This window comes from Miniopterus schreibersii (genome assembly GCF_964146895.1).
Source record: "Miniopterus schreibersii genome assembly, chromosome: 1".
Lineage (NCBI taxonomy): Eukaryota > Metazoa > Chordata > Mammalia > Chiroptera > Miniopteridae > Miniopterus > Miniopterus schreibersii.
Window position 1 is genome coordinate 152,793,699 of NC_138101.1, and position 26,050 is coordinate 152,819,748.

The following is a 26,050-nucleotide window of genomic DNA, read 5'->3' on the forward strand; positions in this document are numbered from 1 at the left end:
TCCAACTTTTGCTCAGTTCTGTCTATTGCCTCTTCTTAACAGTTTTCCAGGTTTCATCTCCTCTTCTTTCCCATAATCACTGATGTGGTTCATGCTCAAAAACCCACTTGACTGAAGTACTGTAGAAGCCTGCTCCCCGTAATCCCTGTCCCTTACTCACCTCCCCCTCCCTTCAATATGCCCTTCACATTAATACCCAGTGATATTCTAAATCACAACGGTAATAACATAGAATTATGTCTCTTGCATAAAACATCCTCAAATCCCTGCATAGCACCATTTTTAATTAACATGTAGTGTTAGCTCTTGCTAGTTAAAAAAAAAAAAATCTAAACTCCTCAGCATGTCCAATTCCAAACTGAGTCTGCTCCATCCCTTACAGATGTGCCTGTCACCTTTAACTTACCCTCTGTGTTCCAGGCCTACTCAACTACTTTTACCAGTTCCCTGAAAGCAAAATATTCATGGTTTTTACACATACTTACTCTGCCTGCATTTTGCTCCTGCCTTCTTTTCCTGTTCAAATCCTGTGCATCTGTAGTACTCAGTTCAACCATCACCCTTAGAAAGCTTTTCTTTTCAAAACCACAATGAGATAACACTCCCCACTGATCAGGACGGCTATTATAAAACAAACAAAACAGAATATAACAAGTGTTGAGGAACTGTAACCCTTGCACGCTGCCGGTGGGGAGTATAAAATGTAAACTGCTATGAAAACCAGTTTGGCAATTCCTCAACACATTTAAAATAGAACTACCATCTGATCCAGAAATCCTACTCCTGGATATACACCCCAAAGAAGCGAAGGCAGCATCTCGAACAGATATTTGTACACCCAGACTCACAGCAGCATTATTCACGTTAGTCAAAAGGTGGAAGCAACCCAAGTGTCTACTGATGGATGAATGGGTAAACAAAATGTGATCTATACAGACAATGGAGTATTTTTCAGCTTCAAACGGGAAGGGCATTCTGACATATGCTTCAACATGGATGAAACTTGAGGATACTATGCTAAGTGAAATAAGCCAGTCACAAAAGGATAAATACTGTATGATTTCACTTATATGATATATACACTCATATTCACAGAAACAGAAAGTATCCTACTGCTTTATAATTTCCCACTAACATCTTTCTCCTACATTAGACTCTGAGAAACTTGAAGGAGGGATCTATGCCTAGAACAAAAACAACAACAGAAAACACACATCTGTGTAACTTGTCTAATGACTGCACAAGTAAGTGCACTTGGATTTGTTTTTCCACTTTATATAGGGGCAAATGAGTGTTTAAGACCCTAGAACCCAATGTATTTTCTTACCTAAATCCTTTTGGAGAGGGGAAGGCAATTTCCAAATTTAGTACAAAGAGAAAATAAATGTCTCCCAGATCATTTTTACGCTCCACCCCCTGCAACTTCCTTCTCCCACAGCTGCTGTCCTACTCCTGATTTGCTCTTTGGCTTCAAGCTGTCCTACAGCCACTTGGTCACCCACATATTTATGTCCTTTCTTACAATCTCCCATGTCCTCAAGGACTCCCTTATTTTTCCCCTGCTCAAATTATGCCTTAATTTTTTTTCCCAAAGAAAAATTGAAGTAAACTACTGAGTATTAAAATATCAATGATGGACCACTCACGTGACTACCTTACAGATAGCAAGAGGATTTGTTGAGAACTCAAAAATGCCCTTGATTTCTGAAAAGCCTAGAGTGTTCCTGCTAACAGTTGATTCATTCGAATGTAAGGGTGAGATTCATGAGAAAAATAAGAGATGTTCATCCTTCGGGCCCTATGGTTAGCCATAGAAAATGTTAGGAAGAACTCTCATGTGGAAAATCTCACATTCGTACCAGTCAGCACCTTATTCAAGCTATTGACTTTTTTACCTCGTCCCACAATAAATTTCTAAAACACAAAGCTGATCTGATCCCTTAATGGTTCTCCTTGTTTCCTCCACCCCAGCCGATCAGATTCCCATTCCTACATCAGATCTATAACCATGGATTTCTCAATATTGACACTATTGGAAATCTTGGATGGTATAATTCTTTACTGTGAGGGGCTGTCATGTGCCCTATAGGATGTTTACAGCATCCCTGGCCTCTCTCCACTCGATGCCAGTAGCAATTCCTCCCTTCCACCAGTTGTAACAACCAAAAAGTGTATGCGGACATTATCAAGTATCTCTTGGAGGTTGCAGGAGGCAGGCAAGAACCACTGTTCTAACTCCAAGCAAAAGACTTGCTCCTAAGAAAAGCATGACATAACATCTCCCACTGAAAATACAGTGTAGACCACTCCCTACTTAGAACACCTTGTATTATAACAACTACACAGAGTTAGCCTGCGTTCTTCCTCTACTACAACCTCTGGGCAGCCAGCACCTGGTCCTCTCATTCATGTTTGAGCTCAACATACTGCCTAACTTATAATATCCACTCAATAAATGCATGTTGAATAAATACCAGGAACATACCTAAAAAGATACAGGAGTGAGGATTCAAAATTTCTTAAGCTATAGCAACCTACATATTATAAGACAACTATTCAAGCCACAAAACACTACACTTCAACATTAAAAAGAATAGCAAGACATGTTTAGCCCTTTAGGGGTCTGAGTTTAAATTATAAGAGATAATAGATGGGAGGGCCATCATTTTCAAAGCTCAACTGTTGAAATAATACCAGCTCCTTCTTTCAGGAATGTTCATAAATACTGAGCTGAGCTGCCGGGCTATGCAGTCCTGTAATGAAACTGCTCAGTGATGGGAGATGTTAACTAATCACACTATAAAATAGAATTACAATTAATTGTTAATTTAGGTTTTAAAGTGACAAACTTTAAAGGCTAAACATAGTCTTTGATCTTTAAAAGGCTTCTTAATGAGGGCAGTATACTTTAAGTACATCATTAGTTTAAATGTTCAAATTGGATCCACAGGCTGCTAGCGCCAAGCAAATATCTATTCCAATATGTTAAATGTTTATGACTTGGGACAGGGACTATTAATTGCTAATCAATGAGCCAAATCTTAGTAGGGGTCAGGTTCTGAAATCGGAGGACGACAATAGTAAATTGGATTTAGGGCTTTGTGATACGATCTGTAAAAAATCACAGGCAAGTGGAGACTAAAAGAATAGCAAAAAGGCCAACTGACAGAAACGCCCAGATAATTAAGATATTACTCATTTAGTTAACAGTGGTTTTCAAGGGTGCCCTTTGTTTAGATTAATTGAGCCATAATTTTTAGAATTATATGCACATGTCTGTAGTTCAGTTACTTAAACACATAATTCAGGATATAAAATAGTAAAACTCAGCATAGCTTAGAGGGTGATAACACCGGGACTTAAGATTAGCAATATCCGTGATATAATTTTCCAGTATGATCTTGATCCACCATGTAACACTTCATTCTCTCCAAGTCCAGAAGTAAAACCAATTTATGATGCCAGTAAGCATCTCCCTAACGATCACGCAAACCTTCCACTGGCATTGCGGATTGAAGCAAGCTCTCTTATTTTGTGAATGTTCTATTCTGATATAATGGTTTTCACTAACCTTTAGTTCAGGTGAGAGACTCCAGAGGCAGAGCTGACCCTCCTGACTTCCAGTAACAATCGTCTGCTGGTCATCAGTGATCATGATGGCGGTGATGCTGTGGGAAGGGGCCTTCTTTTCCCAAAGTGCGACTGCCTGCAGGGAGGACCTCATGTTGAGAGAATCCTGGAAACACAGAGAAGGGAAGACGTGTGCCCAGTAATTATTCTTAGATTTGGGGAAGTTGATCATATCGCTAAGATACCAAATACAAATGAGTCAAATAAAAATTATTATTAAAGTAGTATAGATGAAACATGAATATGACAGAAATGGGAAATATTGATTTTATGGAAAAGATTTACTTTTTAATAGTGAAGTTCAGACATTTGTTACTTAGTTGAGGTGAAAACTCATTCATAATGACACAAATCTGAACATGTTCTACCAGAGCCATCAATTAGAGGGGAAGGTAGTCATGAGACACTGAAATGTTAATCTGCCCAAGATGAATGACTTTTACTCCAATTTTTGATTACCGATACTGACAAAGAGAAGAACAGAAACAGTCCATCCACTCCACACCCAGCTCTGACTCTGGGTAATTCTGACCTCTTCAAAGCCCAGCTAGGCCTCTCAAGAATTGAGCTGTCTACACAACATAATTTAAAGATAACTTTGCAGACTCTCTCTCTCCAGAAATGTCACCTCAGTTTAACCTGTGTACAACCCAAAATGATCTGAAAAATCAGTTAGTGATATTCACATTACATTTCATGAAACATCGAGTTACAAGTTTCCCCTCAAATAGGCATTCTTTTCAGAAATATAAATAATTTGGCAATGACTAATGCTTTAAATCCTCAGAATAAATTAGTAAGTTTTCTCCTATGAACTAGTAATATACATTTTATCTCAAAAATGTCAAAGATAAGAGAGGAAGAAGGTACCAAACTTACTTTCCCCATTTGTCTTGAGAAAGTTAAGAAAATGAAGACCTTCTGTCCTGCAGGACTTCTGGTACTAAAGCATAACAAGGGTTAAGTACCAATATAAAAATTTTTAAATTGTGGTATATGTTATTTAGAATGTTCAGTTATACACAGATAAACATACAGGCACATAACCTTGAATATGCATTGACACCATGAACATAAATTCAATATAAGCAGTGCTTAACCCACAAACCGATTGCCTTCAAAATTTTAATTGTAGTTCAGTTCTTTGGAATTTAGTGCCTAATTTCCCATGGTTCACTTCTTAAGCCAGTACTCAAGTGTATATAACCTATCGCAGAGCTGCACTATTCCTACTGCAGTACCTAAGCACCATTAAACAAGATTTCTATAGGAAATACTCTCAGCTTTGCAATTCAGTGTGTCAGGACCACACATATTAATCACAGTACTGAGCTAACCAAAGAGTTCTGAATTCTGGCTTCAATAACATTATAATCCCAACTAGAACCTTGTCCACTTCAAACATGGAGAAATAATGCCACATATAGGAAAAGCCTGGCAGACACCACCTTAATCAAGTGATGAAAAGTAAACAACTTCAGTGATGGGACAAAAACAAATTCATGTGCCAACTGATAAAATTCCTACCAAAGATGCTTGCAGGACCTGAATCTCATCATGACAAAAAGCACAAATGGAAGGACTCTCTACAAAATAACTGGTCTGTAATCTTCAAATGTGTCAAGGTCATGAAAGTCGAAGAAAGTCTAAGGAACTGTTCCAACTAAAGGAGACTGGGGAGGCATCACCACGAAGACCAACACATGGTTCTAGAACGGATTATTTTGCTATAAGAGACTCACTGGGATAACTGGGAAAACTTGGATATATTACTAAGGAAGTAACATATGAATATTAACTTCCTAATTTTAAAGGATTTATTACGCTTGCAAGGGATAATACTCTTGTTCTACATACACTAAAGCATTCTGAAAAGATGGGGGAACAGATTGGCAACTTCTTGTCAAATAGTTTTCATGAAAATAGTTTTGCGTGCTATATTTACTACTCATCTGTAAGTTTGAAATTATTTTAAAAATATGTTATTAAAAAATTAATTGGTCTACCATTTCCCAGGATATTTCAAAGACATGAAATTTTTGATTCCAGAATCCAGTAAGCATTCGGGAGGCTTAAAATGGAAATGATGGATGAAACTGTAGTATACCAAAGGCAAAGCATGGAAGAAATGAAATGACCTAAAAACAAAACAAAACAAAAAATAAAACACAGCAAAACAGCAGGTATGCTTAAAGCAGATTTCTCCACAGCGAAAGAACCACCAGAAGCTACTGGAATATTACCTGCAAAATGCTGGAGGGAGATGAATGTCAACCTAGGTTTTTATACTTTGCTATCACTCAAAGCAATGGCAATATAAAGACATTTTCCAACAAATAAGGCCTCAGAGAATACAACATTTAGAAACCTTGCTGAAAAAATTATAAAGGGATGCACTTTATGAAAAATATATTACATCAAAAAGAAAGAACATGGAATAAAAAATGCAGTGGTGAGCAAGAAAATCAGTAAACACACAAGTAAGTCTACATCAGCATTATCTGTGAAATAATAATATTAATAATGATGAGGATAACTAGGGGTTAAGCCATAAACTAAAATTCTAGATCGGACCATGAAAGAAGACAATGTGGAACCTATGTTAAATCATTCTAATGTTCTTGTATGCACCGGAAGAGAGCAGAGAGAATGGCGAACTTTAAATTTTCTTAACGTAAGGTTATACGACAAGATGCTAAAAGAAAAAAAAGAAAAAACAGTGTGTGACTTCCAAACAGTAGGATGGTAGAATACAGAAATAAAGAAAAGTTATCAATCCAATAAAAGAAGAAAAATTTTAAGGCAAAAAAGCATGGAAAATAGAAAACACAAAACCAAATAGTAAAGTCACATCAGAACTATCAGAGTTTACAATAAATAGATGAATTAATCTTACCAGATAAGGATTCTTAATTAGAATATAACTTAGTATGACCTATTTACAAAAATTCTGACAGTATTAACACAGACAGGTTGAAAATATAGGAATGGACAGGATATTCCAGGCAAATAGTAATGAAAGCAAACTGATATAATATTGGAAAAATAAATAGGCTTTAAGATAAAAACATTATTGGTGGAAAAGGGTCACTATATAATAATTATATAATGATTAAATAAATCATTCACCAGAAAGGGATAATAGTCCCCAATCTCTAGGTACCCAATAGCAGAGCCTCAAAATACATGAAATATAACCTTGCATAATTACAAGGAAATGTTGATAAGCTTACCATTAAAGAGGGAGATTTTACATATCTCAATCAGTAATAAATAGATCAAGCAGATAAAAAAGACATAAGGATAAAAACACTTGAACACATAATTTACATTTATAATATTATCATGGAGATATAGATATATATATATTTTCCTGAACACAGATATTAAATAGAAATATAGTCTATTAAGTCATGCATATGACATTTATAAAACTGACCACAAAAAGTCTCAACAAATCCCAAAGGATTAATATCATATAGGCAACATTATCTAACCAAAGTGAATCTAAACCCACCTTCCAACACATACAAACACGTTTAAAATGCTTCCTCTTTAGCCCTGGCCGGGTGGCTCTGTTGGTTGGAGTGTCGTCCCGTACACCAAGAGGTTGTGGGTTCGATTCCCGGTCAGGGCACATACTTAGGTTTCGGGCTCGATACCTGGTCAGGGTGTGGGCCAGAGGCAGCCGATGATCAATGTTTCTCTCTCTCTCAAATCAATGAACATAACCTCAGGTGAGAATTAAAAAAATGCTTCCTCTTGGAAACATTAATATCCCTTAGGCCACCAAGAAAACATAATGAAGATTAGATATTATTAAGAACCTAAAGACAATGAACACCTTGTATAATAAAATTTTCCTGATGTAGATATTGTATTAGAAAGAAAATTATAGTCTTAAATGCACATATTAAGATGGAAAACTAATGAGCTAAACAACCAAATAAAATATTTTATGAAAGAGTGGAGAAAATCCAAAGAATGGAGAAAACAAAACAGACAAGACTATATATTAATATAATGATAATTTTTTTAAAAATCTACTAAACAAAACTGAATTCATTGAAAAGAGAAATGGTATAAGTAAATCTATGGTAAGTTTTATAAAGAAGGAATTAAAGACACCAAAAATAATATAAAGAGAAAATGAGTGTAACTAAAATTAATATTTTCAGTGGGACTACAATAAATGGCTATTATGCCCACAATTTGGAAAGGTGAAGTGAAATAACTTTTGTAAAAATATAAATTACTAGAACTGAATGAATATGAACTACATAGCACAAATACACCTGTGACCATTAAAAATTCGCGGGGGTGGGCGTAAAACTACACACACACACACACACACACATTTTAGCAAATACTTTAGATTGGTTGTAATCTTGGGGAATTAGAAGGTACAGTCTTATATATGAAAACACATAGGACAGACCACATGAATTCCGCTAAGTAAAATGACAGCTCATATAATAGCTCACTTTAATTCAAATCAGCAGATTAAAGAGGGAGGGAGACAGAAGCAAAGAAAGGAACAGAATGATTTCCAACAAAAGCAAGCACAGGAAAAAAGTGAATCACAGCAAAGAAAACCCAAAACCCAAAACCCCACAAAACCTGTCATTAGAGCCACAAAATCTGGCAATCTCGGGGCTCTTGATGAATGGGCAAGTCATCCCAAACCTTTATCACTTCTGAGGGCTCCACTGTATTTCAGCCCAAAATAACTGCTGCTCATCATGTCACTGGCTGAACAGAAGATGAAAAGACGCCCAACATACTTTAAGATCGCAGAAAATCAGAAAGTAGTAGTTTCAACAATTTCTAAGACAAAGAGTTAAATTTATAAGTTTCACTAATCAGAAAGAATTTGCTTTTGGGGAATGGCGCATTCCATAAATATCAGATAAATGTGATATAAGTTAAGATCCCAAAGCTGGGAGTGAGAAGGACAGGCGTGGGTGTGTTTCAACATTTTGCTACTAAAAAAACACCACTCCGAACTTGTAGCAGTCTTTTCACCTCAGCTTCTGGTACTACAACGAAAATCACATCTCAAAAAGTATCTGCCTTTTGACCTCCACTCCTGGCTTGGCTAAGGTGTGCTTCTCAGAATCAAGAAGTGGTAGAAAAGTGAATGTTCATGGTCACCCTGCTCCAGAGGAAACTGGACACTTTTTGTCTACAGGCAATGTGTACTTGGCTCATGGTCAAGGACTCGCCTGTCTCCTTTTTAACTTTACGTTGGAAACTGTAGTCAAGGCAATTTGTCTAGGCTGCTAAGGAGAATTGTAACAGAAACAAATTTGGAGAACATTTACCAGAGAATTAATATATTTGTAATGATTAACTAACATTATACCAAAGATAACTACTTCCTGAGGTGAGTTCTTTATATCCCTATTACTCTGGGAAATTAGCTTCTCTTACTGGAATCATTGCAACATCATCTACCCAACAACCAGTCACTTTGTATTATGCTGGTCTAGTATCTGCCTTAAAAGTATCTGCTCTGCAAGGATGTCTCCCTCCTGAACTGATACAATTCCGCAAGGACAGAGACCAGGCCTTGCGTGCATAGTGCCTGGCCCCTCGTGGGTACTTGATAAATATTCTTTTAACCAAACTGACCCTGATGCTCCTTCCTTTTATATCCTTTGTGAAAGATGGGAATCATTTCTTAATCATTACAGTCCAAAGAGAAATGAAACACAGTGCTTTGAACAGGAAAATAATGAATGTGTTGAATAAAATGTTTTCTTTATGATCTTTAAGCTCTGTGTTCCAAAAGGGAGGGCACTGATTAAGGTTATGAACTTTAAAGTTGGGTTAAAATTAAATGTGAGTCACTTAAGCCTTTGAGCTTCAGTATTCTCATCTGTAATATGAGAATAGTAACAATACCTAGCCCAGGGTATTGAGGATGAAATGAGAACATGAATACAATGTAGAATACAGAATGGTATTCAGTAGATTACTACTGTTTCAGTTCTGGCCCCTAACCCTTGGAATAATAGCAACGGTTACCCTCAGCAAGCTTCTTCACCATTATACTTTTGCTTTATTTTTATTATATTAAATTCATTTCAAATTCTCTAGGCTTTAAATTCTCCTTCGAAGACAGGGACTTCTTTGTGATTTGTCCACTGCTATATTCTCAGGGCCCAGGGAGGGTTTAGGATAGGTAGGCACTCAATAATTGTTTGCTGAATAAATGAATGGAAATATACTTTATAGTCTACAGATTCCCATCTAATGAAGCCTCCACCCATGCAAACAGTTGCAAATGTTTAAGAACCTAACAAAATACAAGGTACTTGGAGTTTAGAAAATGGAGTAAGTCAAAACATTTCATAGATTAAAACCCTTGATAGTCATAGGATTCCTAACACATCCAAATGAGAGAACAAAAAAGCACCAAGGCCAAAGCCACAAGAAATCAGATCTTAACCAGAGTTCATCCTGAACAATCCAGATTGCTAAATGTAGTGGAAACAGACCTGGAATTCAGATACCTGCTTCTAGGGCGGCTATTGCCACTTATGACTTTTATTTCTAGGTTATAAAGGTAATACGTAGTAAAAATGAGGATACTGTCACCTACATCTCAGTATTCTTATGGGGGATAAATTCATAATGTAAATAAAATCATATAGGTATAATATACATAGTATGCTATCATTATACCTTGTATAGATAATCTAGAATTCAGGGCAAGAAGTGGCCTTGGGGATCATTAATCTAATCCCCCTAATTTATTAGAAAGCTGACAATGAGAAGTGTGGTCTAGACAACTATTAAGATCATTTGAGATTCTGAGACACTAAGCAAACTGTACAGTGAGAATAAGTAATTGATCAAAAGCATGCACATCTCAGAAGTCATGTTTTTAAGACTCCCTCTCTCTTTTTGTTTTGCAGCAAAATTTAAAAAGTCACCCCAGAAACTTAGTGCCTTCTTATCAATAAGGGAGAGAGTAAATCCATGTGTTCTGAGACCCCCACACAATTCCCCAGAAATCTCTAATCAAAAATAAATCTCAAAAGAAAAATAATCTATTTTATAGTCTCTAAATTAGAGGGAAACTGTGATGAGCAGGTATAAGTTATGCCCCTGACAGAAGTATACGGTCCCATGTCAAATAATTATGTGTCTAGATGGGTTGCTAAGTCTTTGGGAAAAGATTACAAAGCTCTATTACAGCCCTCAATTTATAATTATTGTATCCTAAAATGAGCACCTAAATAATATTTTGCAATGTCTAAAGCAAGACTGTAAATAGTACATATGTAACATAGTAAGTACATAGTGCAATGCTCTGGATGTGTTTATAGACCCTCAAATAATTTCTAAATCTGGTCCATTTAAAGGCAATTTAAAATAAACACTTTCATTGATGGGGGTGGCAGGGGTAAATGGACATTTAAAAAAACAACACTCCCACAGATAGGAATAAAGTTACAGACTATACTATAAAAGTCAAATAATTTTCCTCATTTGGATCTAGTCAGTGCATAAAGTCACCGTACCAAGTACAACACTTTAGATTTCGATAAATTGTATTTTGTAATTTATATAATCAATATTTTATCATATAATCAGTATAACTATTGAAATAATTATATAAACGCACACATGCACAAACTGCACTCTTAAGTGACTCTCAACTAATTTCTACACAAAGTTTTGACTACAGCCTACCCAGATATGACAGTGGATCCTCAGGGTGAGAAGACAGATGGCCTTCAAGAAGCTCACGGTCTACAGGTAGATATCTATGTAAATGAATTACTCCCTAGTTATATAATTGCATAGTATATATGGGAGCTAAAATTAAAATATTAGTAATTTACCAAAGACCACTCTATGTTCTCATTTCACCCTCATGATACCCTGAGGTAGGAATTGTTGTTATTTTCATGTTATAGATGAGAAAACTGAAGCTCAAAGGGCTTAAATAACTCACATTAAATCTAACCCAACTTACAGTTCATACTCTTAACCAATTCCCTCCCTTTTGGAATATAGAACTTAAAAATCATAAAGAAAAGAGTTTATTCAACCCATATTTATTATATATATATTTCCCCAATTTTCCTGTCGTGGCTTTAATAGGAGGTAACAGCGTAGGAAGCATAGTACAGTGCTCTGGACATGTGTCAGCGCTACGGGAACACAGATAAGTGTGTTGTGGCCTATAAGTCTCTGGTGTTTCATCAATTTTCCCATCCAATTGATTTTTGTCCCATTCTTCAATAATATGTAGTCTTTAAAAATCCTTTTCATATATATATACACACACACATATATGTATATATATAATTTTGTTATTTCTTAATGAAAAGCAATTTTAAGGAAAATATTATTTTAGATCTAGTATTTATTATTATTATTTTTTAAATCCACACCCAAGGACATGCTTAGAGAGAGAGAGACATCAAGCGGTTGCCTTCCACACATGCCCTGACCAGGGATAGAACCCGACACCCAGGTATGTGCCCTGAGGGGGAATCAAACTGGCAACCTTTTGGTGCACAGGACAGGGCTCAACCAACCGAGCCCCACCGGCTGGGCTAGATCTAGTAATTATTAAAGTGTGTATTATGAAGTTGATTTTGATACAGTTTAATTTTATATAAAGACAAATTCAATTTATACCTAACTATAAAAGAAAAGCATAATATTAAATTTAAATGTTATTTTAACATTATATATTTAAATACAGATCGAAATTAAGGTACATACCAAATAAGACCAAAACTGACTTTGTGCCGTAATACTTAGACTCCCTATGATTTTTAGGCATTCAAAATACATGAAGTGTGTGAATATTTTTCCTTTCTAGAAAAAGCCATACTCAATGAAATCATTATAATCTTCTGCATTTTAGTATTGATTTTTAAAGTACTAGTGACAGCTTGATGCTTTATATAAGGATCTTTATCAGATGAATGTAACTTACAGAAGGAAGGAACATCTTTTTGTAGTGAATCTGCAGAATACTTAGTGTTTTCATTTTCACTGAAACAGGATTTCAACAAGAGAATTCTCTGTGCTTCTTTCCTATAACCTGTGATATAAGTTAAATAAATCAGAGCTTCCCAGCCGTGTGCCATGGCACAGGCTGGATCGTGAATAGTTGATACGTGGGCTAAGAGAAACTGACACCCTCCACCCAATGTGTGTACAAAGGCAGTCATTTTTAATATTTATGGTATTATGTGGAAAAAAATGGGAAACACTGAATTAAGTAAAAGTTGTCTAGGAACATAAATAATTTAAAGCTTTAGAGTGTCCAAACTATAACAGAGTTGGGAAAACCATACTGGCAACTAAAATATATGCCTCCTGTTGAAGCAGTCATGCTGCTAGCCATTAACTGCTTCCAGATTTAGCAAATAACTTTTTTAGTACAGGTATGTCCTAAGAAATATTTGGGACACCTATACACACATATGCAAAATTATTGTCTATTGCAAGGGACATGCTTACAAAAAATATTTGTTTATCTGAGATCCAAATTAAACTGGGCATCCTGTAGACATCCTAGGGCCACTGGCAACTCTAGGCTAGAGCCAAAAGCGAGACTTGGAGATATTATCCCCTCCCCTCCTTCTACAAATGAGGGAATGAAGACCAAGGAAAGCTGGTTACTTGACCCAGGAAGAGAGCAGCTGAGCAAGAACCAGAACTAGGCTACCCACGAATAACCCACCCAGAACTCTCCCCTGGGTTGATACCATGACAAAGTCACAATCCAGACTTCCCCACCAGGCAGTCTTAGTGATCTGCTGAGCAGAATTCTGTATTATTTTGGTAGTTCCTTAAAACAATTTTTTAAAATAAAATAATATATAAAAAGTCAAGCAAAACAGCAACAATAAAACTTCTTATGCATTCAGGATCCAATATAGCCCCCGCCGCCTTTAAAAAACTGGGCTAACACTTTCTAGTCCTTTATCCATAAATATCATACCTGGCAAGTACAAGAAATGACAACACACCATTCATTACAGTCCCAAACCTCTTTCTCACCTTCATCTTCTTCCCTGTAACAATGTTTTTATCTCCCTGACTTAGGTGAGACTAACAGAATGACTAATATGTTGCAAATGCGGTTTTGTGGCTAGCGTCTCCTGGCCATTGGAATTGTTTACCTTGTTCATAAATAGCTTTCTTCAGGGACACGCCCAGACACCGAGTCTCTGCCTCACCAGCCTCAAAGACACACACAAATCTCAAACCCCTTGAGTGAAGACAGCTAAAAATAAAAATAAAAAGTACAATGGATGAAGACCTCAGTTACCATGCATAATAACAGTTTCCTGAACACAGTAACATCTGTGAGGAAAGTAAAGATAGCCTAGCAGTTAATATTATAAGCTTTGAAATAGAAACAGGGTTTGAATGTCAGATCTGCTACTCAGAATTGTGACCTCTCTGAATCCCGTCTCCTAAGTGGAGAGTAATCCCACCTACTTCTTCAAAACTCGTACCTGGATGCTGCGAGGGACACAAATAATTTACTTTATGTTCTTTGCTTCACAAAAGATAACTTGGTCATCTAGAGGCCAGAGAGAGTTTTGTTTCTAAATTTAGAGTTTAGGTTAAAAGAGCGTGGAGTGTTAAAATTCATCAAATTGTACACGTTAAACAGGTGTTGTTTATTTTATGTAAATTATACCTTAATAAAGTTGAAAAATATAAATAGACTGGACATCACAGTTCGGATGATGTCACAGAGCTAGTTAGTCTAAGTGGCAATAAACAGTGAGAGGGCCAAGAGGGATTTCTGAAAGAACAAGCTGGAGAGAAAGTATCTGGGTATCAGGATAGGCCAGAGTGAGGGCTACTTTACAGGGTGACATGAAACGAGCAGCCACAGGGTTCCTTGCACAGCTGGGTGTGGTCTCGGCAGAAGGAAGCGATAGCCCCCAAAAGCTGTCTGTTTGCAGCTGCTCCAGAATCAAGACCTTATTTTATCCCCAGGTTGTAATCAGATTACTCCTTAGAAAAAGTAAAAACAAACAAAAAGCGCCCTATGTTTTCTACAAAGTCAAAGGCTGCCCAAGGCATATTTGAAAAACACATAAAATTCCACCTGGTTTGCCCAGTGGAGCATGACTACTTCAGAATTAACCCTTAACCAGTATCAACGTCACACTCCTCCAAAAATGTTATTGAGTGACTTAAGTGGTACTTAAGATTCTCTAGAAAGTAATGCATTTTAGGTAGGGAATACCTTGGTAGGTAAGATAACCCAGAGGTCAAGGGAAGAATTAAACAGATACGCAAATTAATCTCCAAACTTCAAACACCCATGACCTGGAACCTGTATAAAACAAAACAGCCAAGAAATCACAATTCCTTTCACTGTACAGAAGGTGTTTCCATCACAGTTCTCTGCTCTCCCAGGCTTGTGAGAAAGATTTTCACAAGGTACTGAATTACCTCCAATTTTACCTCCTTGTTCATTAAGCTATAGTTCAACAGAGATCACACAGCCAGATTAATACCAAGTGTGTTTCACTGACAGCCATTGTCAAAGAGGTAACATTAGGGTGGTTAAAGAAATATGAGAAAGACAATTCATTTCTTTCTGGGTGGCTCCTTTATAATCATATTCAATCAGTTAACAACTTCATGGATCTCCAATCCATTTCTAAGACCTTAGTTGTATTTTTTTTCTTAGTTTATTCTACAATAAACATGCTGAATTTTACAACATTTTTTTTCACTTAGAGGTATTTAACATGAACAAAAATATCACTATTCTAGTCTATTCTTAAATAAATCCAACAAATATTTACTGAAAACCAAATGTATTGAAGGAGATGGGTTGGGCTGCAGAGAACACAAAGAACAGAAAAACAGTCCCTGACCTCAAGGTATTTAAAATGAGTCATCTTATGATTACTTTTAACTAAGTATTCCTGCTATTAGATAAAACAATTTTTTGTGTGAATTCTGTAAACCTGTTTCCAATCTTGAGTGATTTTTTGCTGTATCCAAGTATAATCTGTAAAACTATTTGCCTAATATATTACTTTAAATTAACTCATTTTAAGTATTAAATTAACTTATTTAAGAATAAACTAAGCTATCTATGAGTCTCTTTAAAATTATTTCATTATCAATATCCATAAAACCAAGGACTATGATGTGCTGGTTAGATTTTTGTCAAAATGCAAATTAAAATAACTACTTGTATAAGTACATATCTTATTGTGATAAAGTTTGCTGTGTACTACCTAAAATCATATTGAGAAACACGTCTCTAATCCATTCCCATAGTGAATTCTTTTCCTCTGCCTTTTCAAAAACTCACCGCAACCCACAATTCCTTGCTCCCAAGCACTCTTTGATAATTTTTCCTTCTAATTAACCAAGAAAATCCAGCATGTAGACATGAGTGAACTTCCTTCCATCACTTCAACATTCTGTATCTTTTCCTTATTTTTAGCTTATTTTTCTAAGACAGGCATACTAATCTCCTACAATAACATTTTTATCTTTACCCCAAATTTCATCTTCTGTCACATCAGTTACTCCGTTTATTAACTCTATTTCTTATATCTTTAACTGGTCTCCCTTTTCCTTGGACCCCTTTGCCTTTACTTTTAAACATTTAGTTAATGCCCAGCCGGGCGTGGCTCAGCGGTTGAGCGTCGACCTAGGATCCAGGCATCAGGGTTTGATTCCTGGTCAGGGCACATGTCCGGGTTGAGGGCTCAATCCCCAGTTGGGGGCATGCAGGAGGCAGCCGACCGGTGACTCTCTCATCATTGATGTTTCTCTCTCTCTCCCTCTCCTTTCCTCTCTCTGAAATCAATAAAGATATATTTTAAAAAAATAAAAAAATAAAAATAAACATTTAGTTAACAAATATTTATTGAGTATTTACTATGTGCCAGAGACTATGCAAAATTCTAGGGATGTGGACCTGAAAGACAAAGAAAGTCATAAATCTCAAGGAGCTCACCAGTGTCTAAGGAAACAGGCACGTCCTGAGTCACCCACCCCATGTATGATCAGTGCCATGGAAAGTAAATGCAAGAGTATTTGGGGAGGAAACACAGGTGGAGTTTGAAATCAAACATAGAAAAATTTCCCCAGGGAGATAGCATTAAATATTATATGCTTGCTGGTTTTGTGACCCAGCAAGTTCTTAGTTAAACTTTATTTTACTCATTCATGAAATGGGAATAATATCTACCTTACTTGGCTGTAATAAGACTAAGGAGAATGTATGTACTCAGTGGTAGGGCCCTAGAGGTGATCAATCAGCTTGGGTGGGGAAGCCAATTCTACTACTCTATGTCCTTGGCTAGGTTACTTTACTATTACATACTGGATTTCTCATCAATAAAATGTAAATAAATAACAATATCAATGTAATAGGGTTGATATGAAAGTGGAATGTTTAGATAGTAAGCATTCAAAATATGTTAGCTGCTGTTATTGGCAGGTTTTTTAAATCTCAAAATCTGTATATAAATCCTGCTAAGTAAATAGTAACAGAATAGGTGGAATCTTTGTCATGTATAACCCTTCATTTTATTATTCACAATTTATAGTGGGTTCTGTCTATTAGCAAATTAAACAGGGGAGATGAAAATAGAACTATATAGGTACCAAATTGGTAAAGTAGAACAAAGTCTACCACTTCCCCACCTGTTATGGGTTGGATTGAGCCCACTCTAAAATTCCTATGTTGAAGACCTAACCCCAAGAGCCTCAAAATGTGGCTTTATTTGGAAATAGGTTCATTGTAAATATAATTAATTAAATAGACATGAGGTCATACTGGATTAGGGTGGCTCTTAATCCAATATATGACTGGCACCCATATAAAACAGGGATATTTGGAGAAAGTCTCACATTGGGAGAGAGCCATGTGAAGATAAAAGCCAAGAAGGGATGATACTTCTACAAATCAAGTAATGCCAAATATTGCCAGCAAACCACCAGAAGCTGGGGGGCCACCTGGAACAGATTGCTCCTCACAGCCTCACAAGGACCCAACCATGCTGCCACCTGGACTTCAAGGACACCTTGATTTCAAACACCCGGCCTCTAAAACTGTGCGGCAACACATTTCCGTCACTTAAGGCTCGCAGTTTGTGATACTTTGCTCCGGCAGCCCTAGTAATCTAAAACACCATCCGACAGATTTTGTCTATTTCTAGTTAGAACATACAGCTTCATGCATATAAAAATTCTCGAAACATACTTAAATCCTAGTCCGAATCACACAGTTGGTCATGCCCTAAGTTCTGTTCTCTACTTCTTTTGTGTAATAAATCTCCTTCCTATCCACATTCTAGGTTCCCTGTGAAAAGAATATATTCATTTATTCATTCAACAGGTTATTATTCAAAGCCCTCATAAATGAAAGATGAAAAAACACAGGTTTATAACCTCTAGGAACTCATAACCTATAAGTCAAGTCACAAATATGTAAATAACTGATGCAGAGTGGGCTGGGCTGCTTATTTCCGAGGTTCAAGAGCAGCGCTTGTTTCATTCCCAATGTCATCAATGGCGTCGTATCCCTTACGCTGAGGCTTTTCTCTTAAAAAGTCTGTTTTTCCATGGGCCATTGTCTCCTTCCTTTGCTCTGACACCCACTGCCTTCTTTCAGCTTCCAGCTGACACTGGGAGTCAGTACACTGCCGTTATGACAATTTTCCTTTCCTCCCAGAATAAACAGGGAAGGCACTCCCACAGGCAGGAATATGGGCTTACGGAGACAGTCCTATTTGGAGAAGCCTCCCTAATGCCCGTGATTCTGGCATTTTCTGTCTGTCCACAAAACAAAGGTGCCTCTGCCAAGGAAGCCTTTAAACCATTCTCTAGCACTCCAGGATTCTAGCAGAAGCTTGGTCAAAACAGATTTATACCAAGAAGGCTGTGGATGCAGAATTCCATGGAGGGACGGGACTTGAGGGTCAGAATGCAATGGAACTTCAGTCCTACCTCATTTTGATATTCCCCTACCTCACTGCTTTACAGCTTTTCCCAAGTCCTGGCTCCTCCCACTTTCCGTATTCAAGAACACATCCTCACCTTCTGCCTTAATTGTCCTTTCCCCTTTTTCTTAGTCTTAAAACGTAGTGTTATAAATTCAATTCAACAAGTGTTTTACTGAATGGTAACTAGAATCACAGTCATTTCAGATGTAATACTGGGAGCTTTTCATGCATTATTTCATTTAATCTGTATACCCACCCTCAGTGTTATTGGGAAATGATGCTTAGTAATCTAAATTCCTTGGCTTGGACAGCATCGTAGATCTGTCTGCCTTCAAGGACCATCCCGGTTCTCAAAGGGGTTGAGAGTGAGAGTACACAACTATGACCTGTTCATAGTTTACAGTTCCTTCTTTACAGACAAGCCAGACCACATATTTTTAAAAACAAAACAAAAACAACTGAGGTTCAACCACAGTGGTGGTTAAGGTGCCAAATCACTCTTTACTCTGAGGGTAAATGTATAAATAGATTTTCTCTACTTAATCTACAAAACCTATTCATTACATGTGTAGAAGTGCCTGCATGGGCAAGTGTTTTCAAAGCATCGGGACTTAATACAATCAACAAAAACGCCCATAGTAACACTGGTGCCATGGCCAAGACTCACATTACAAAGTGAGATTTCCACACTGCGATGATTTCAATGCAGTGAGCATCACAGAGATAGCCAAGGGTGACAGGGAGGGCTTGACTGGACCTACAGGCCAACAGAAACCAGGCAAATGTAACACTTTCTAATGTCCTGGGCTCTGCTTACTCTGAAGGGGGGAAAAAAATCCCTGGCAAGGGCGACCCATCTTGTCTCTGCTCTGCTCAGTTTCTACTGGCCAAAGAATTCACTATCCAGTGATATCAAAAAATTCTGTCCCTGGGGCATAAATAAATGCCCAACTCCCATAGTTCATGGGTATATCTGAGCCTGAAAGGTCTGGAATCGATCGGGCCATTTTAACTAGCAAGAAACTACCTAGTAATGCCTTGTTTGTATTTCTTGGAGGAGGGACACCAGAAACACTTATTTCATTCCACACAATAATTCACCACAATCAGAGGGAGCACAGCGAGGGCAACACCATCTCCCAGCTGCTGATTACATCAAAGGCTTGCAGCACAAATTCAATTTTATGATGTTAATCTCAGCCTGCCACTCAGAAATTTTCTCTGAGGGATATGATTTTTCTCTGGATTTCATTTTAAGAATGATTTTCTTCATCCACAATCAATAAAGATATGTTTTCATCAAAAGACTCTATCTTGGTAGAATTCAATTGGCTATTTCAATCTCTTTTGGTGACACAATATTAATTAAAATAGTTTATGTTGCACTTCAACTGGAAAGAGAGGCAGTAAAAATATCAGCTACTCAGAACACATGTTCTATACACATGAACATGGAGGGCAGAAAATAATTTTCTCCTTCAGGAGACAGACATTAGCTATTCAAGAGAGTTGCTCTGACTTGGTTTATATCTGTGATCTCACGAAATAAATAAATAAATAAATATTGAAAGAACACCACCACCTCTTTCTTTCTCTACTTATTGCTCCATAGGAAATCAAAATGCACATAAAAAAGATGCTTCAAATGCTCACCTTCCAGTGGCTCAAGAACAGGAGAAATAAGTGTCTGTGTGCCCATGTGACATGATAGGGTATTAAAAATCACAGTCATTGTTTCTCTTAAGTGAAGAAAAAAGTATATATAATGCTATTGAAATTTATTTTTATTTTCAATCTCTAAATAGTGACTGCAGCTGAGTATACTGTAATTTTCAAAAGCTAGCATGTAGAATTAGCACAGAGTTTTTCACATTTAAAAGAGAGGAGAGCTGGGCCAGCGTGGCTCAGCGGTTGAGCATCGACCTAGGATCCAGAAGACTGAGGTTCAATTCCCAGTCAGCGCACATGTCCTGGGTTGTGGGCTCGATCCCCAGTGTGGGGCGTGCAGGAGGCAGCCAATCAATGACTCTCTTCATTGATGTTTCTGTCTCTCTCTCTCTTTCTCCTTCCTCTCTCTGAAATCAATAAAAACATATAAAAAAAAAAAAAGGAGAAAATTATAAAATGTGTTACAGAAAATATTGTTTTAACAATGGTTTCAAACATAGTGATTAATTTGCTTCATAAGTATTTACAAAGCACCTACTGTGTGCCTGACTCTGATCACCCCTTGAGACTGAAAGGAAGGCCCCAGTTGTTGGCCCACTATACTGACTGGCCGTAGAACCTCTATCACCACACAGTGAGAAGGGCTGAGGACTGATTTCCACATGGTATATGGAACACTCATGGGAGGCTGTACTCAACCCTGTCTAGGGACAGGATTGAGGAGGGCTTCTCAAGGAGAACTTTGATTACTGCAATATTCAGCCAGTAATTTACATCTACAGTTAAAACTGTTTAAGGTAGCTCAGTCTCTAACAAGGTCTCTACAGGTGGAATCTTTTCATTTTCATAGTCTTGAAATCATCCATCCATTTTATTTCTCAACATAAGAAGTACTTATGTTAAAAGGAAGGAAATTGTTGATTGGCTATAGCTAAACATGTGATGTATGTATGGCATGTTTTCTTTCTTTTTTTTTTTTTTATAAAATATATCTTTATTCATTTCAGAGAGAGGAAAGAAGAGGGAGAGAGAGAGATAGAAACATCAATGATGAGAGAGTCATTGATCGAGCCCACAACCCGGGCATGTGCCCTGGCCAGGAATCGAACCCCAATAGCCTGGATCCCAGGTCAGCGCTCAAGCGCTGAGCCACGCCCAGCTGGGCCATGTTTTCTAACTGAGCATGTGCAGGAATGTCCACATGTATACATGTGATAAGAAAACTCACCTCAAATTTTGTGCATGAATTTCCTTGAATAAAAATAAATCCAATCTTTTGTCCAGGGCCAACCCAATTTGGGAGTCATACACACACACACCTGTCATTGTCTGCCAGCTTGCAGTACAGTACATTCCTTCTCATAAAATCTTCTTGGAGTTGTCTTTTGGATGGCAACTACTGAGTAATTGGACCCTGGTTTAGTCCGGTAACAGAACCTTCAAAACAAACTAAATTTTAACTCCTTTTGAAGCAGGATAGTAAGCTAGAAAAATTCCTTGGCAAGTGAAATGGGGAAACTGAGATAGCTAAACAAGGCCGAGCAATTTACAGTCAGCTAATAAATTGCAAGGTCTAATCTTCCTTAACCAAGGACACTTAGAAGCAAATGGTTTAGCCCTAGCCAAGTAGCTCAGTTGATCAGAGCATCGTCCAGATATACCAAGGTTGCTGGTTTGATAACGGGCCTGGGCACATACAACAATCAACCAAAGAATGCATAAACAGGTGAAACAACAAATCAATATCTCTCTCTCTCTCTCTCTCTCTCTCTTTCTAAAAATCAATAAATAAAAACTTTAAAAAATTTAAAAAAAGAAGCAAAGGGTTTACACATTCCAGACCATGCAAGGGGAGACCCACCTCGGTTCAAGAGCTTTCCGGTGATACTTTGAGCCTCCCCTGGTTGATATTTAGAACCTCTCAACTCTCAACATTCCTTTTTCTACCTTCATCAGAGCTCCTACTGCTCTGCTGTAATTACTCCTGTCTGTTACCTGAACTATACTATGAATGTTTAGAGGGCAGGAATACATCCTTTTTCCTTTGCATTCTGCTGTCAGGTAGTTTAACACATACCGAAAGGTCCAAAAATGCTGAGAGGGGAATCAAATGGCATTAGTTATGTATAAATATGATATGGCTCCAAGAGTTGTCTCTTCCTCCTTTTTTCTTCCCCGATACAAGTCGGTTTGTAAATGACCATCCTGAGTGTAGCTCTGAGGTCTGCACAAAAAGCACAAGACAAATGTAGAAAAAATATCCTTGGCTATAGAAGCACACCCTCATGTCTACTAAAGCAACCAAAAATCTTATCAGTTTGCTGGGCCCTCACAACCCACTGCTGACTCAGGGGAAACATACAATCAATTAACCATGAAGTTGATTAATTAAATTAATTACAACTTCCCCATCCTCTACTGGCTTATTTTTTAAACACTCATATGTAAGACTTGACATTTTTTCAGGTTCTATGTCACCTTGTTAAAGAGAAAGAGGAGAGAGGTCAGTGTTGAAAACAAACAATTCGTACTGGTAAATAGTAAACCACAGCCCCAAAATGGTGTCACTCTTGCTGAAAAGCCAGATACCAAACCAGGATTTAATACTTGATCTAATTGCAGTTTCAACACTCCCAGAAACACAATATTAATCAGTCTGGAATTTTCTGGTCAACACCAATGAGGTAATCTGTATATGCACCCTCTCCATTCCTCCCTACCCCAAGGAAAGTCAATTTGCATGATAACCCCCCCCCCCCCAAGAAAGTAGTCCTTGCCCAAGAATAAACCTTTTTTTCTTTTGTTAATAACTCCCCTGCCCTACCCTTCTTCCCATAAAGACCTTCCATTTTGTACAGCCTTTAAGATCATTCCCAGTTGCTAGAAGGGATGCTGACACACATTCAAGCATCTCTTAATAAAACAATCAGATCTTCAAATTTACTCAGTTGAATTTTGTTTGGTAACGCTACCATTTATTAAGTTACAGATTCTGTGCTACTTACATTATGTGCATCCTTTCATTTGATCTTCATAACTCTAGTCACTGTTATTATCTTTATTCTAAACTTCAGAACAAGGTTGGACCATGGACAAAGACAATAGTGTGGTGAAGGCCTGGGGCAGGGTGTGGGGTAGAAGGGGTGAATGGGGAAAAAAAGCGGACATCAGCAGTACTTTCAACAATAAAGATAAATTGAAAAAAACAAAAAAGGAAATGAGGTTGGAGAATATATGTAGCTTGCCCAATATCTGAGCTAGAAAATGGAGAGCCATCCCTCAGCTCCAAAACTCATGCTCTTAACCACAGCACTACACTGCTTACTTAGGTGGGGAAGGGGCAGTGCCCAGAATGTTAGGACACCCTCTGGAAATGAGAGCAAAACTCCAGAAGACATACTTTCTAGAGCAGTGATACCTACCTCTAGAAATAAGAATCTGCGTTTTATAGAAGAGTCGAAAGGGATCTGAATGTCCTTGTAGTAAGAACGACAGCCTCCTTATTTTGAAGACAAAAGTGGCATACATAATAAGTTAAGGAACTTGCCCGGTCCCCAGAATTAATTTCGGAACTTCCCAGGACTTCAGAGCTGATCTGGGACTAGAACTCAGTGTGCAGATTCTTTTAGTCCTGCTCCCCCCCTCCTCTCCCTGCTTTCAATTCGCTCTAGAGCAGAACTAAATCTAAAAATATTACCAACTGGGGAAAAATAACTATATATTCAAAACAAGACTCCAGAGAGATGTCCTTTAAAATGCAGACAGAATTATTAATAAGAGGTGCAAAATTACTGTAACATTATTAAAAGAATAAGTGAATTTTCAAGCCACAAAGACATCTGAATGCAGAAATCTTGAAACCTTAAGATATTCCCGATACCATTATTCTCAAGGTTCCATGAAGTCCTTTTATAAGGTAAATTCACATCTGTTACAGCACTAAAAATCGCCTCTGTTAACCAGAACCGAAGATTTCTAAGGCATCCACGCCACTGGGTGAAAGTGTCACACACAGGGAGAGGCTTAACAGTTTATGTGTTATTAATATTTTGTTGACATTATAATTTTAAAATATCTTTCCCCAAAAGAGGTAAAAATATTAGAATTCAACAGAGTCCCAATTTTTGCGGTTTAAAAAAATAATAATCACTTTACTAGACCACTTCATGGGCAGTTTCCTTCCCCTCCAACTCTTTGTCTTCTTTACAGCAAACACTGCTGGAGCATTTTAACGAGGAAGGCACTGAAGGCGGCTAAGTAACAAGTCACAAGACCAAATTAACCACAAGTATTTGCAAGGCAAGGGTGGTTGCATCCATCTCCCAGGTGGAGGGGAACAGCCCAGCAGTGGGGTGGGGAAGAAGTGTGAGTGTGTGTGTGTGTGTGTGTGAGTGTGTGTGTGGGGGGGAAGGGAAGGTGATGAAAGGAACGCTTTCTAAACCCTTTCTTGGGGGTTTAAAAATATTCCCACCAGCTGACCTAGTCTCCCGTAGGTGACCTTGAAATCATTTAGCATAAAACTGGAAGAGGGAGGAAGGAAAAGTTAAGCTCGCGGCACCGCAACGTTCCCTTGACATCTTAAATTTTTAGCTGTGCCTTAAAAAATGCTCATGAATGAGGGAGGGCTCAGAAAGCGCCCGGCGGGAAGGCAGCGCCCTAGCACTCCACCTTTTGCAGACCGTGGTCGGTGCAAACTCCCCCCTCCCTTATTCCCCGGCCCCTAATGCAGCCTGACAGGTGAGCGAAGCCCCGCTCCGCCTCCTCCAGGTGCGCGGGCCGCACCCCGCGGCCCCGGGCGGTCAGGCCGGCTCCGCTCGGGGCCCCGGGGGCTGCCCGGCTGCGGAGCTCACCCAGCAACTAGGTCAGCGGACGCCGGCTCCGCAGAGGCGCGATTTCCGAGTCTCAAGAAGCTGTCCTAAGAGGATGGCGGGTCCTCCCAGGGCCACAGGTAGGAACAGGGAAGCCCCCGCCAGCCCCCACCTCACCCCCCCAAACACACGCGCGCGCGAAAGGACCGAGTTGACAGGTGCGTGGCTTCGGTCACTGCGGCTGCGACACCTGGACAAGAGTTTGAAGGGGAAACTTCCCACGTGCAGAAACTTGGCGCAAAAGAAGAGAATGCGCCGCCTGCTGCGCGCCCACCTTCCTCCCCCGCCGCAGGGGCCGAACCCCGCCGCGCGCGCCCTGGGCGCGGGATGCCGAGCGGCACCTGCCCCGGCGGCCGAGACGCACCGCCCGGGACCCGAAGCCGGAGCCGAGCCCAGGGCCGCCCGCCTTACCCGAGGCGCCGCGGAGGGGCAGCCGGCCCAGCCTGGCCGTGGGGCAGCGGGACAGCGGGACAGCGGGACAGCCTTCTAGGACTGCAGGGCGCGCCCTGACCACGCCCCCGCCGGCGCCCCGTCCCCCCTCACCCCCCCCCCCCGCCGGCGCCCCGCCCCCCTCGCCCCCGCCGGCGCCCCGCCCCCTCGCCCCCCGCCGGCGCCCCGCCCCCTCGCCCCCCGCCAGCGCCCCGCCCCCTCGCCCCCCGCCCGCGCCCCGCCCTCACCCCCCAGCCGGCGCCCCGCCCCCTAGTCCCCCCCCTCGCCGCCCCGCCCCTCCTCCCCCCCCCCCCCCCGCCGCCCCCTCTGGTCCCGCCCCGAGGTCCCGCCGCTCCCTCCCTCTCCCGCGGCTGAGGCTGCTGCAGCGGGCCCACCCTCAGCTTTGGAGGTTCCCCGTCCTTCCAGGTGCGGAAATTCAAGGTAGGCCAGGTGAGGTGGCAGGGACTCTGCCCCGGC

At 39.3% G+C, this 26,050-nt stretch overlaps 1 protein-coding gene across 1 annotated transcript in view; it reads right to left on the reverse strand.

Annotated features, from left to right (window-relative positions):
* The window catches only part of WDR72 (WD repeat domain 72), a 197,279-nt gene extending 171,621 nt beyond the window's left edge, over positions 1 to 25,658 (reverse strand). Inside the window, exons 1-2 of the mRNA XM_081136486.1 lie at positions 25,556 to 25,658; positions 3,572 to 3,736 (exon numbers count right to left, since the gene is read on the reverse strand). Coding sequence (XP_080992612.1) covers positions 3,572 to 3,724 — 153 coding nt within the window. The 5' untranslated portion in view covers positions 3,725 to 3,736; positions 25,556 to 25,658. The remainder of the gene's footprint in view (positions 1 to 3,571; positions 3,737 to 25,555) is intronic.
* Positions 25,659 to 26,050: the final 392 nt, after the last annotated feature.